A 15,596-nucleotide genomic window follows, 5' to 3' on the forward strand; every position below is an offset into this window, starting at 1 on the left:
TACCCTGGAAACACCCTGGACTATGTGTCAGGTCTTGAAAGAGTAGCAAGAATGAAATGGAGAGATAACTGGAGTACATACTGGTAAATGAAATGTTCCAGTAGCAGAGAGGGTAAAGACTATGATGAGTACATAAGGCGTGTGCTACTCTGGACACCTAAAAGGAAAATGGAGGTTTGAAAAGATGTGACCATTCATGGCCAGAATGTGTGGGGAAGATTGCATTTTGATTAAGGAATCAGTGGAGATCTGACATTAAAAGGGACGAGAAACAGTTGGTCAAAAACGCACTAGTTGTGGAAGTAACAAGGCATAGATTTGTTGGAAGGCCTAGGAAATAATGAAAAAATACAGGTACTAAATGAAGATGTAGACCTGGTAAGAGCACAGGTAAAAAGATGGGGGAAAATACATCAAACCCTAAGCACAGTACTGTTTATAGGGAAAAATTGGTGAAAAATGTATATGCATGTTGAAGAGCACATTAAAAGGTTTTTGATTAGGAAGACCTTTGGCAATCCAAACTTAGAAATGGCAGCATTCCTTAATTAATTTGAAAAATGATTAGGAAGGGGTATTATGCAGCAATGCAAGAATGAGACATGCAAAGAAATATAGCTACATAGCAGTGTGTATGAATTTGGGAGATTATAATGTCGACTTGTTTGCCTCCCATGTTCCTTTGTACCTTTGTACCAGGTCTTAGTGAAGAGTGGCAGGTATATCAGAAGAATTTAAAGTAAATGTTGTTAACCATCAAGAATCAGCAATGAGATGTTTTTTGTTTATTATTTTAGGGAACAAAATAACAAAGAATGGCATGAAGGGAACATCATTTATAACTGTTACTAATGATATACAATAATGTTAACAGCAGAATAAGAGGAGTGTTTAGGAGATGGGAGAGGAATAAAGAACAGATGGTTGAAAACCAATCAAATCAAAATAAAACTTATCATGACTGGAAAGGAGATGAAGAAAGTGGTACGTTCGGAACAGTGGCCTTGTGAAATGGAGGAGAGTTTGGACAAGTAAGATTTTAGAAAGCTAAGATTCATGGCAAAAGTACACTCGGAAAATTCTGTTACAAAAGAGGAAGTTGTGAAGAGAAGTGGTTATCAGGGCTGAGAAGTAGAGTGGATTTTTCAAAGATTGAGGCGGTTTGCTATGAGACTAGGAAATGATGAGAAAATGTGCAGAAGAATAGGATGAAGACTAAGGAAGGCCCAGAAAATTGAGGAAGCACATTGGAAAGTCAATACCTGTTCCATATATTGAATGTAACAGACGGATTCACAAGAGATGCAAAGGAATTTAAAATATAAAAGTAAGGGTGAATTGAGAAGAGAGAGGAAGAGGGGAATGATTTTGTGGTGGCCTGGCAAGCATTAAAAGAGGTAGAACACTTCTTGTACATTTGGCTTGCACTAATTAGTCTGTGGAGCACATACTAAAACAACTGTAATTAAAAAAAGAAGAAGAGTAGCAGCATCCTGAATGAGGTGGAAAGAGATTGGTAGAGACTAAAGGTATATATAAAATCGCCCCATTAGTAAACAGATCGATAAGTTACAATGCATGTATTAAGCCTGTGCTGCTTAAAGCAACATAGACAGGAAGAGTTGCAAGGAGAGTGGATTTTAGAAAGCTAAGATTCATGGCTGTAGTGCACTAGGAAAATTCTATTGCAAAAAAGTAAATTGCAGAGAGAAGTGGTTAACAGCCTGAAATGTTGCCTTGAGTTTTCAGAGGTTGAGAAAGATTGAGATGGTTTGGCAGGAGATGAGAAGTGATGAGAAAATACACAGAAAAGTAGATTGGAAGGAAGCATGTAATTTAAGAGCTAAACGAGTAGGGAATTCAAGCATAAAGTGCACAGGACAGCATACAGGGGAATTTGAAGTGACAATCACCGAGGAACTACTGTATTAATATATTCCATAAGTTGTTTTTCCTGCAGATTTGATTCTGGAGTAATCTTTGTGCTGTTGCTGAGAAATATTTGAAGAATGACAAACTGTGGTTACAACAATTACTTAGCCACAGATAAAAAGTAATGTACACTAGTTTTAGAAGTGAACAGATCTGTTTTGCTATTTGATAATCCACTGTACTTATAGTGATTGGAAAAATTCCTTTTCTGCATTGAAGAAATATAAAGTAATTACTGCACCCTTTTCTATGGATGGCTCTAATTTTGCACCTTATTCCCATCTTTGTTGAAATTTAACGTAATGGGAAAAAGGTGAATGCTTTCTAGTCTCATGAGCAAAATGTTGTATTTTTAGTTCTGTGATTAGCGTGACATTCATGTTCAGTTTTATGAACTGCAGTGGAACTAATTTACAAAAAACTATAGTAGTTGGAGGAATTATTACTGTACTCTATATTTGGGAGTAAGTATTACTGCATTTTGAAGGTTAATTGGCTTGTTATTTTTTGCAACAGTACAGTGGTCCCCCTGTATTTTTTTTTCTGAATTCAGATATTTTTTATGGTTGCATTCTTTATAAATACGTTTGTGAGAATCTACAGGAATACTTCTGAAGCTGTAAAGTATTTTGTTTGTAGGTATGATTAAGAGTCCCCCAAAGTTTTATAAGTTAATGCTTTTCCATGCAAACAGACTTATAATTGAATTTTGTGTTATACACTGAACTTTTGGTGGGTTCACATTTTGTATACAATTACATATTAACGTACTCTGAAGTTTGCGAACTATTTTATTACAGGATGCTGTAGTAAAAGCACCCACTATAATCACAGGAAGGTGGCAGATTTCCATTGGATAATATTTGAATAATTCAATCCTTTAAATAGTATATCTCATCCATTTTCCGTTAACAGACAACTGAATCATCGTATCATGGAACTGGAAAGTGAAGTCGAGGAAGCAAAGGCTGCCGTGGCGGTTGCAGGGCCAATGGCAATGGCTGCTGCCTCAAAGGCTTTTGAAGGTTCCCCAACCAGATCCACAAGTGCCGAAGCCAGGAGAATAGCAGATCTTGAGAAAAAATTGCAGGAACAAAGTATATTTCAGATTCCATAAAAAATGTTTTCTAAATGTGATGAACAAAACGTGTGCCAAGAATGCTATATATGAGAGATTTTACAATGCTAGTATTTACATATTCATCTCTATAGTATAGGTAGTGTAGGTTTATATGTTATTTTATTCAGCGCTATGACACAGAAGTCAATGAGGAACACCTTTTTTATTTTTTTCCACAGGTGAAAAGGTCATGGCTTTGGAAGAGAGCCTTTCAAAGAAAGAGAGTGAAATGGGAGCCATGGAAGAGCGGTACAAGAAGTACTTAGGGAAGGCCAAGTCTGTTATTAAGACCCTTGATCCCAAGCACAATCCAGCTCTGGTTCCGGATGTGTCCAACTTGCGGTCAACTATCCACGAGAAGGAGCGAATGATTGAGAACATGGAGGTAGGTGATTTGTTGCTGGTTGTTACTGTTTGTGGTCTTGAGACAGAATCATGTTCTGGGTAATTTGACTTTGTTTACAACTACAGTAATACCAAGGAGGAAGATTAACCCTGCATCATAATCATTTTTACAATGTTGATTTCATAAAAATACTCTTGTAAAATGGAAAATAAAAAAGAAAGGTCTTATATAAAAATCTTCTTCTACAGAGGGAGTCAGAAAAAACCAAGATGATTCGTGATATGGAGGAAAAACTTATCACAACTGCCTTCTATAATTTTGTAAGTTTTCTCCAAGTTTTAGTTTTGTGTACGTATTTATAAATGGACACCACCCTACTTACAAACATTCAGAGATAGTACATACAAACAAATGGGATCGCAAATTAAAATTGAGTTCAAAGTTCTCCCCTTAGCCAACTGTAGAACAAATTTTTTTTGTGCATATTCTGTACATACAGTATTGTATGTGCAGTGTTTTGTGTTTTAAGATAAAACACAAAATAGGTATGAAGAGTACAGTAACCAGCTTACAAACAGCTGTCCGGAACATAACTCATTTGTAAGAAGGATGGCGTCTGTACTGTATTGATATGTGCATGAAGTGCTCTTATCCTTAAGTCATAAGCAGTTGTTCTTTATAATTAGTTCTATTGATGACTTGTAGAACTATGTTCATCATATTTCTACTAATAAGCAGTTTTGAACGCAGGGCATGCAGATGCACCGTCAAATGATTAGCCAGCGTTTGTCTACGATGGATCAGGGTCAAACGTTCCTCACCCGACAGCGACAAGCTTCCACTAGGCGTGTTCCCATGAGCAATATGGGCAACAGGTTTGACTGAATTATTTCATTTGTCAGATATTGCTACCCTACTGTATAGTTGTAGCATTTTGATACTGCCTACTGCATGTTTTGGACTAACAAAAGTATATTTTTTCCTTATTTTGTAGAAGTGCTGTTATTGAAACATCAGTACAATTTTATATTTTCATGCAGACAGGTAACTAGGATTAGTTATGCTATGTGCGGAAGTACAGGGCTATTTAGATATAGGTAGATTGCAGGCTTATGCAAAGAGTGCCTCATGTATTTTTTAAAGATTTATGATTGTTCATTTTTCATGCACAGATGGTGCAGTAACGTACAATAATTAGTAGAATATACCTCAAATTATTTTGAGGAAAATTTAATCATGTATGTGACTGACTTTGATCTTGTTAGGAAGCGTTTTGGTCTACAATATTTTCAGGAGACATAAATTCAACCAGCTAACGATTTTTTAAGCTTTTGAGATGTAAACATTTAAACCAAATGAATTTATGAGGAATTAAATTTTTTCTAAAACTTAGAAGATAATTGTTTTATCATCTTAGCACAGCGTTTCATTCAGTTGCTTTTTTGTGCTTGAAAATGACATTTATCTCCTGCAAAATGCATTTTTAGTTTTTATGAACACATTAATCCTCAGTATGTCAAATTCTCTTGTGGTCAGAACATATTTTTATGTTACATTGCCTTGGTTTTGAATTGAAATGACTACAGGCTCTTGTATAAAGTAATGTTGCAACATCTGTTTGAGTGAGACATAGCGAGCTGAGTTCATTATTAAAGGACAGGAGATAGAGCCCTCCTGTTGTGATTCCTTTATATTCTGTCACCGTGCCAACAAGCGCTGTCTGTTCTGGCTGAGACCAACCACTGTAAGAGAATTCTTTGTACTACGTAATTGGTTGGTCTGTCTTATAGAGCGCCGGGGGACCATGAAAGCGTAACTCCTTTGAGGACGAATAGCAGCTACCCTGCCAAAAAGTAATGTTACTATTCCCCATTGGCATTTAACACATTGAAACTGTTTTCTTGCTTGATACATAGAGTAGTTTCTTTACAGAAGGAAATTTTTTATGGATTTTTTAAAAATCACTTTGTTCTAGTCTCATGTTTTAATACCGTTACAGTAAAACTTTTACGACTGTTCTTTAAACTTATGATAAAGTTATGACAAATATAGTTTTTTTTAAAGGTTTCATTCCATTCAATTTTTGTAATGACTACTTAGATATTTCCGTATTTTGTAATATTTACCGTGTGGGACTTTTGGTTTTTCCAAATTAGTATTATCTTATATGTATTCTAACCATTTAGAAATGAGCAGTAAAGATAATTTCCCAAATTTGAAAGAATTGAGACTGCAAAGGAATGTCATTCAAAACCTTTTTATTAAGTTTCTGATCAATTAGAATTTATTTATTTATGATATTGTTACCAAGGAGTACAAGTGAGTGTGTAATCCTGGTTTGACTCAAAGAGGAAAATTGTTACTGATGATGTGTAGATATTTTTCAAGAAACCTTTTTCTCTTTTTCCCACTAAACTTGCTTCGTGTTTGATAGTAGTACTGCATCTGGTAGTAATATGATGTGAGGACTTGTCCAGTCCTCTGCACTATAGGTTTGGTTCAAGCTTGGTGTAATTAGGATTTCAACTCAAAATGGCTCAGTTCCTTGTGTTTAAAATATTGGTGTTCTTTATTGGCAATGAATTATATTTGTAGTTAGGAGTTGGCACTGTTGATACACTATCTATTCAAGGCTATATCTAAATGAAAAACCAGCGCTGCTGTGAAAACAATAGTCATGAAAGTGTATTTCAGGGAAATAGAAACATTCATGGCACTTTAATAATTCCACTTTGATTTGGTAAAGTTAGTAGACAAAAAGTTCGATAGTTTTTATGAGGCAAAGTGGAAGTTACATAGGCTAGGCTAGTAAAACATTTTCGAGTGTGGACCAGAAGAGACTTTACTCAAGGCACATTGTGAGTAGAACCCCCTAGTACAGCCTTCATCTGTTAATAACGTTAGATCCACCAACTTGGGATTGAAAACTTCATAAGATTAGTTGTTACTGCTTAATTAGTTATTGAAAATGAACCTAATTTAGATGGTTCAGGAACGGTCACTTGGTTATTTATTCCATCTTGACGCTTATGGTACTAAAGATCCGTAATTAATATAGAGCAAACAGTTGATTTAACACAAACTGATTAGATACAGTGGTCTTCTAAACACACCAACAAAGAATGTTCAGAACTGAATCTAAGCTGATCTGAAAGAGGTTACTGGAAATAGTACTATGTACTGATTTAATGGTCTTCAGTCAGACCCGAGTGCCATATAAATAGCGTAAAAGTTAATTTTCTTCCCCATCAATATTTGGTCATTAAACACAAGTGAAATAAACAAGTTTTTCGAAGGAAGGAACAACTTTTTGAAACAGCTTCATTATATATGGTAACTTAGTACATTTACTTCGAATGCCCTTCTTTTGTTTGCATAAATCAGTAGATTGTTGAGAAAAAAGTGCTCCTGGAGGTGACTTAGGGTTTTTCCACAGTGAGGGCAGGTTCACATTTTTATTTTATCATTCCACCAACTATAGTAGCTCTTTAGCTTCAGTTTGTTTTATTTAAGTTTAATGGTTACAGTAAACGAATAGGCTTTTATGTATGAACTGTGATAGTTTTAGAGAGAACTTAAATTTTGTGTGGGAATTAATTTTTCTAAAGTTAGGATGACAATTAGTGAATCCCTGCTCCAGAAGAGGGTTAGTGCAGTGTCAAAACCAGTTGAAAACTGATCCCTTTGTAAATCCTTATGAGTCTTGACACACGATGTCAGATTCAAATGAGAATTGTTTATACTCTTGGGCAGAGGAAGAATTAAAACCCGAGTGCCTTAGCAATCTTGTTAATGTTTTTATATTGTTAAGTGATTAATTTCCATGTTTATTGCAAAATTTCAGTTGTGGTATATTACTTAAGCATGTCAGCATCTAGACGGCAGTTGAATAGCATTAAAAATTAGTTTTATTAATATAGATAATGCAATTGTAAAAGAAGCTCCCATAAAATTTTAAATGGTGATATAAAATCTTGCTCAGTTTAGTGAAATTTGGAATTGTATGAGATTTTTAAGTTTATTCATGCATTGCGACAGCTACATAATGGGATATTTTGTTTATGATAGTGAAATTTAAATTAATGTCTATAGTGGGCTTTTCAAACTACTATATTAATACTTTATTATAGGTACTTATATACTCAAAGACAGAATAAAATAAAGTTATTGTTGTATTTTGATATTTATATTATATTGCAAAATGTTGGACCAAAACTAAACAAACTAGCTAAAAATAAAATGAAATTCAATTACAGTTCTTCCACAGGGAATGTTCTATTTTTGTATCCATTCATACCACTTAAAGGCTTCAGGTCATGTACAAGAAGGTAAAGATTCACTTGATTCAGAAATTTGACTACCTAAGTACTAGTACGTGTATATCTAAAGCTGAGTAAGATTAACATCATTGAAGCTTGTACTTCACAAATCATTAAGTTTTTGTGTGTGATGTTGCAAGGAGAAAACATATACTGTAGTGGATTCAAAAGTTCTTACTTTTGTGGACTGTAAAATGTTAAGTTTGTTTTATATCTTTTGATAATCTGTTGTAAATTTTAACTCATACCAGCGGAGAGTGGTTTAATTGTTTGTAAAGTTGAGATTTATGATCATTATAAAATGTCTAAAGGGTGCTCATTAAGTGAAACTAATGCGCTCATGTACTCAACTTAATCTAACAGTATAATTTGTTGAGTAATTATGTATATTTTATGGACAAAGAACTTCCTGTTGAACTGGTTGTTGCTGTTAGGATAATTTTTTTATGAATAAAATATATCAAGTAATTCTTTTAACAAACTCCTTTCCTTCACTCATTGTTTGTAAATGAGAATAAAATCTCTATGTACTTCAGTATAATACATAGTATTTTTAGGGTAAAGAAAAAAAAGTAGGAGAGTGCTTGTGTTTTCACAATTTTAGATATTCATGTAAGGTAAGTATGTACTGTGTTAGGGAAGTAGTAGACTAATCTTAATCGTGCCCTAATAGCTTTTACAGTCAGTACTGAAAATGGACATACTAGGAACATATAGAAATGTTATTCAGTATCTGGTAGAAAGCACAAGAGTTCCATCTCCATGATTACTTGCTGATAAGTTTGATTAGTAATTATGTAGTGCATGTTTTGAAATGTTTGTGTAATATGTACTACTGTGATTCATTCAGGAGTGAACAGTTTAGTGTGGCTTTTTAATAGTTTATAAGTAACAAACTCATTTTTAATTTTTCATCTTCTCATCCTCATTATGGTCAGTTTGTTGATTATGCATGGAATGTATTGAAAGAGTTTTTCTTATATCCAGATGACTCAATAAATGCAATGTGTACATCTTAAAAGAATGCCAAGAATAAAAATACCCATGTTTCATTTGATAGTAACCTATTTCTGTATGTGCATTTCAGTGAATTTTATGACTATTAACGGCGCCGATTGTTTGGTTCTCGAGACCCCCCCATCCCTGTGCATGGTTAGTAAATTGGCATTACCGACTTGCCTGTACAGTTGGTATTTTTTTCTCTTAAGTGTCTCAATATGTAGCACCCAGATATGTTTGCTCTTTTCATTTGTACCTTGCCATACAGAAACCAAGTTCTGTAATGTATTTTGTCTCGTGTTGCAATAGGAAAGTTGATGAATACTGGATTAGTCAAAAGGATAATTAAAACTTGTGTATTGTGACGAAATGCCAGAATTTTTTCTTGAACCTTCATTTATCACCTTATACGTACAGTACTTTTTTTATGGGCAGTAGTAGTTTAAATATTGTTTTCTTTTTGTTGAATTTTTATTAATCAACATTGTGTAATTTCCTTTTAATATGGAGAATGAACAGGCATTTACTTTTTTAATACACATTTGAGGGTTATAGATGCATACTATCACAGCCGTGTTCATTTTGTCACCATTCCACTTGGTTTCCCACCTTTAGTGAGAAGACCGGTAGCTACTCAAAGGAGAAAACAGAATGCTTGTAATTCTGTGAATAAAACAGAAGAAAGTAGATGATTTCTGTGCTCCAAAAGTAGCTGTTTTTAGGGTGGCACATGTTTATGCACATATTTACTTCCACAATTCTTTAACAACAATTATCACTGCAGATAATGCCATACATAAATTGTGTTAAGCATTATTAGTTCTTGCCTGAGAAAGTTATAAATTGACAGCACAGTACCTTGAGCATCAAATCCTTCCTCCCCTTTGTTTTTTTTTTGTTTTTTTTTTTGTAAAACCCCCATTTTAAACCAGAAATATGTAACTGTTGGCTGTTGAACAGCAAAATGTGTAGGTTTCTCTGAAACTTAATCTTGACTTAATGTTTACAAAGTGACGAGACCTGTCATTGATAAGGACTAAATTTTCCATGAACTTATGTCTTGTCTCTACTTTATGTTATCCTTTCAGTGTTCAAATTGTTAGGGATGAGAGATAGTATTTTGAAAATTATTTCCCATCACTAATCTTTTTTTTTGTGAACTTTGGTAAATTCAGATAATGTAGAGGACAATATTTGTTTGCAGTATTATTCTGTACAATTACAAGTGAGTAGAAGAGTTTGTAGGTTACTAACATACATGCGGATGTATATTACTCATTCACATATTTGATAGTACTGTGTAAACTAGTGGGCTTTTGCAAATTCAAGGTTTTGTTATTATTATTTGTTCATTTTTTTTTATCAAAAGTGCAGCAGCTTTTTTCTCTTTGCCAGGAGACATCATTCAGAAGTGCACAAGTAGTAGTAGTCGCATGCCACATCTTTATAGAATACTGTAATGATTTTACGGGTCTTGTGATGTGTAGTTGAGAGAATGGGATTTGCACTTTATATTAGATGTTCTGGCAGTGGATAAAAAATATAATAAAGATCTGCAGAGTGCAGGTAGTGTGTATGCAATGATCATAATAATGGTCTTTTAACTAGAGTGCTGTATGTACTATACTTCTCCACTGGTGAAAAAATAGAGATATGAAATTGACCATGAAAGATTAGTACCAAGAATTGATATATTACTTATAAAACTTTATTCAGGATACAGTTTTGATTTCCAGAGTATCATTGAGAGTATGTCATTATTGAATATATATGAAGTGTTTCACTGTTTTCTGATTATTATATGGTGATCATCATGCCCTTATTTTTGACATTAATGCACAATTATTAACTAACAGATCAGTCAATGCAAAATTGAACTAATGTTTTAGAGAATATGTTTGAAAATGGCTAAGAAATGTTCAAGAACCATATCTACTACAGACTTTCAGTGATACATTTGTTGTTTAAATTCTAGTCGTTCAAACCAGCTTTCACTGTAATAATAACGCTACTAATGTTAAATGTTTCATAATCACAGGGGGATATGCCATATAATGCACCGATAAAAATTGCTGTAAGTTTCACAGTTATAAATTATATAAACCACATTTGCCATCATAAAAGACATGCCTTCCCTATCCCCCCTTCAAAAAAAAAAAAAAATACAAAGTGAAATTCAAGGTGTGCCTCAAAAGGTGAGGATCAAGTGACCAAATTTATCTTACAGGCTGTGAGCAACTAGTTTTGGTAACGAGCAACAAATCCCTCTGACATAATTGCAAACGAACTGTGGTCTCTTAAAGCCAAAGTTAGATTATAAAGACACTATACATACTACTCATGTATGCATTTTTTAAAGATTAAATATAGCATAACTTCAGGATGTTGCATTGTAAGTGAAGTACAGATTAACAAAATGTGTATGTAAGATATTTAAACTTATGCACAGAACCTAGGCTAGATTATGTAACCTAACATCAGGCTATGGTTCATATATTTGTATGGACTTCTAACAGAGTTCTTAATATGGCAAAAAAATATGTTTATTCTATTCTCATTTAGGTACTGATAAAAAAGAAGCTTCAAAGCAATATATATTGTAGTGGAAGTGTCTGTAAAAATGAAGGAAAAAGAAGTTAATTTTGTTTTTAAATGAATAGTACTCCCCAAGGTTGAGGTGAATCTTGTGTAAAGGCAAATATGGTTTATTATTACAAATAAGTAAATTTTCCTTTGAATGAGATGAATATTTTGATACTAATTACTTTAAAAGTTTTGAAGAGGTAGCTATTTGGCATATGGCATGTGTCTGCTTCATCTAGTTTACTTTGCACAGTAGAATCTACTTCCAAATTCAATTTTGTCTTTAGAAAGGTTTTACAAATGTACGATGTTTAAAATGTTACTTTTGACGGTATTTTTTAGAACATTCCTGTGAAAAGTACCTAAAGTCTGAAATTAAACAAGCATTAGTGCTAAAGCCACAGAAATACTGTAATATTAACTCAGAGTCTTTCATCTTTTCTGTGTTTTAATTTAATCAAACCCTGACGTGGTGCTGTATGTCAAGACAAAAGTTTTATATCTTTTTAAGCTGTAAAGTAATAAGTCTCTAAAACCTGAGTGTTAATCATCCTCGCCAGTTTTTCCCTTTACAGAGCTAGACTTACCGGTAACCCTTTCTCTTGACTCTTCCATCTATCCTGCAAATTTTCTTTTTTCACTTTTTCCTTGGAGTGCCACTTGCACTTCCCAAAAACTTGCAGTTGCATCCAAGGTTCATGAGAAGTACATAAATTTTCCAGAAATTTTGTTCTACCAGGTATTTCAGAGCTGGCAACTCTTGCTGTGGAGCAAAATGATCATCATTTGAAAAATGTTGCATTTCAGACCTGTACTCATTGTTAATGAGTGATATATGATGATTAATAAATGAAGGAACAAGTTACTTCTTTGTTGAAGGTATGCATGACAATGAAATTTATTTTCAATTGCGAGGAAGCTACATACTCATATGAAACACTGTGTGGTCATTTGGGTTTTTATTGATGCTTATATCATTAGTCTAGAAAAAATAAGTTAGAAATTTAGTACTACATTCATACAAAACAATATTATTTTTTTGTTAACAAAAATGAAAATAAACAGAAGAAAAGTAGTTTGGTCTTGATTTTCAGTTTTTTCTTTTTTACAATTTGTCTTGTAATTATATTATCTGAAAAAGTAGCATTGTTTGTGCTAAATATGATAAACATTCAAAATAATATGCATACCCAAACATTATACAGTACTCATCCATTACTCAAAAAATGTTTAAAATAGATACAGACTTGTCCAAAAATAAGAAACATAGAATTCAAGAACAGTTTGAAAGGTAAACTTAAATTAAGGCTCTGATATTTGCTTCATACATTCACAAGTCTTTGCTTAAATAGTGCACTACTTTTTTGTTTCAAAATATTATATTTGTAGAAATTTGATGCAATTTCCAAACTTCATCCAACACTGAATATCAAATTTGGAAGTAAACCAGTTAAGGATATTTGGACAGAATTATCATTTGCAATTTATCCAGTTAGTATATTACACTTTAAAGAACTGCAGGTAATTGGATGAAATTTTAAAAACCAACAATTTTAGCCAGCTTTATGAGAGATGAGTATTTTAACTTGTTGGTCTTGTTAAAACTATGTACTTAATTGAAGCAGTAAGAATTTATTGTTTACCCAGGGATCCTACATGCAATCAAATGCATACACTGTACTGTATGTTGTGTTTTATAAGTTACACAGTACAGGAATGTTGAATGCTGAGATAGCATCAAAGAAATGCAATGCAAGCCGTTTATTTCAAACTCATTTTGCCGTAATCAGCTACATACTTTAATCTTCTTCACCCTGTAGGGGGCCAGTGCCTGCAGTGTATGATACATGAAACAGTGTAAGCATTACTGGTGGTTTTCTTTGCAGAAATTTTGATCCCTTCTTGCAGCACTTTCTCTTTTTTCTTGAATTTAGCATAAATCCTTTTGCATTGCTATCTTTCTGTCTTGAGTGCCCAATATTTTCTATCTGTCCTTGTGGGGTTTTCTCTTCTGTCAAACGGACTGTACTTCAGCTTCAAAATTGATTCTAGAATACAGGAGAACAAGTGCACTTCATTTGGTGGTCAGCTGAGAAGAATGTTACGCTGACAGCTACTAATGCTGTTAATTCCTTGCTCTTTTCTAGTTAGTACTAATATTCTTTTACTGTGCTTTGCCAGCTTTCTTTAGTGCAACTGGGTAGGTGTGGCTTTAGCATACATGCTTTTTGATGAAAAATCTGGACAAAAATTTGTATCTTGTTTAAAAGAAAAAACCATATGATTACTAAATTATGAAGTACTGTACAAGCACCTATAATAGTTATAAATGGAAGATGCATTATATGAATATATCACCCAATATTTCTCAGTGGACATACAGTCATCATTTTGTACATTAAGGAATTTTGTTTATGTAAAGATTGGCGCTTCACAGCATGTTCTAATTTTCTTTGTACATCTCCAGGCACACTCCGTCCAGCAATCAGTATGATGACATGAGAATCAGCTGACTTCATGATGTCTTTCATAGGCCTGAAAAAAATAGTAAAACCATTTGAAGTTATATTTGATATTTGGAGTTACGGTTCAGAGATTGTAAGTTAAAAATCGAAGGATTTATTCCCTAACCCCCTCCCTCCCCCTCCCCCCCTCCTCTCCCCCACCTCCTCCTTCCTGTCCTTTTGTGATCATACGTGGAGAAAGGTACACTTACTCGGTTATTATATGTACTCTCAAGGGTTACTAATTGTTGCTAAAAATGTCTGGAAATGGTATCTTTATAATGAATTGCTCTCCATAGGTATTTTAAGGTGGTTTATGATTTTATGCATTATTTTAACCAGAGTACACAGTACAGGACTTACTGCACTAAAATATCTCATAGATTCTTTCTTTAGAATAACAGGAGTATCTGGCTGAAATCTGGAACTTTACACCCATTTTAAGGTAATTGGTAGTACTATCACCAAAACAGGAGTAACATAGTTAAGGGAGGCACAAGGTTTCACATTTTTTATGTATTGGAAGCACTTTCTTTTTATAGCTTTAAAATATTTTTATTGACTGGCATATCATCTTGCATATCACATAGGAAAGCTATGCAGTTTTTCTTTGTTGTTTTGATTATTCAGTATGAAATGCTGTATACTATAGAGATTAAAGAACTTATTAAAACTCCTTTTAGGTTATTCTTATTTGGCAATCTTTGAAATGATAAGAAATGATTTGCAATATATTTAAATTTTTAGGTGCCAATTGTAAGTTTTTACTTCAGTCTCATGTTCCCTTGACTGAAAAAGCAATTCCAGAGGTTGACAAAACTTGTGTTTACAATTGATCTTTTGATTTTATAAAATTAAAGTATTTTATTTAGCATTTATGCAAGATTAAAGATTTTTATGGAACCTAGATTTTGCGCAGAATTTTAATGGTATGGAAATATATAAGTATGTATCTGATTTTTTAAAATGATGGCGAAAGGTTGATCGTTATTCATAAAAGAAACAAAATTGGTACTGTATATGTTTTAGAGCAATAAACATGACAAATAAATAAAAGAAAGTATCAGCTGTTATGCATTGTAAAGCATCACTCAAAAAAAGAATTTTTTGCGAGTGATAGCTGCTAGTTTGAAATGGCTAAGGTTAAAACCAATTACAGTATCCCTATTTAAAGGCAGTGAATTCCAAATATCCAGTGATAAAAATCTAAGTTGTCAGGTATAATTGCTTCCTTTTTTTATTGTTAAATTTTGTATGAAGACCCATATACAGTATACACTTGCTCATTCAAGACTGGTTTTGTATTGTTTTTAGATTCTGTCAGGAAATTTTCTCTTGACTTAAAGGAGAGTGAATATTGAGAGATGATTTTGCCTTGCTAGCTGTAGTTTTATCGTTATGAAGAGGGTAAAGTTTTATATGATAGCATTTCTTGAAATAAAGTATTTAAAATACCAAGCTGTTTTGCCTTATCCTTGACAGATTTGTGATACACATTGAATCTTCAGGTTTCTTAATTGATTCCCACTGAGACTTTTGAGCAGCCTTTCGGTAAATGGTATCGATACCAAAATTTATTGCAGAGCAATGGGTATATTCCTACTTTGCTTCAGAATTATACCAACAGCTTTTTTTATTGGGGTTATTGTGCATTTACCTCCAAATTTTGTAAATACACAATATATTCATGTATTGTAATAATTTGTATGGTAGATTTTGCTGTCAGTTTGTGATGACAAACAGACATGTGACATGATTTTCTGAAGCCCATAAAATGTCATGAAAAAATAAGG

General features: G+C 33.3%; 1 protein-coding gene across 1 annotated transcript in view; it reads left to right on the top strand.

Annotated features, from left to right (window-relative positions):
• LOC135223847 (protein Hook homolog 3-like) overlaps positions 1–15,261 on the top strand; it is a gene marked incomplete in the record, with an annotated part of 163,036 nt that extends 147,775 nt beyond the window's left edge. The window contains 7 exon segments of the mRNA XM_064262731.1: positions 2,848–3,029; positions 3,232–3,437; positions 3,647–3,718; positions 4,149–4,273; positions 5,189–5,251; positions 8,805–8,869; positions 13,767–15,261. Of these exon segments, the coding sequence (XP_064118801.1) occupies positions 2,848–3,029; positions 3,232–3,437; positions 3,647–3,718; positions 4,149–4,273; positions 5,189–5,251; positions 8,805–8,823 (667 nt within the window).
• Between the last annotated feature and the right edge of the window lie 335 nt (positions 15,262–15,596).

The sequence above is a fragment of the Macrobrachium nipponense genome, chromosome 10, assembly GCF_015104395.2.
Source record: "Macrobrachium nipponense isolate FS-2020 chromosome 10, ASM1510439v2, whole genome shotgun sequence".
In the NCBI taxonomy this organism is placed as follows: domain Eukaryota; kingdom Metazoa; phylum Arthropoda; class Malacostraca; order Decapoda; family Palaemonidae; genus Macrobrachium; species Macrobrachium nipponense.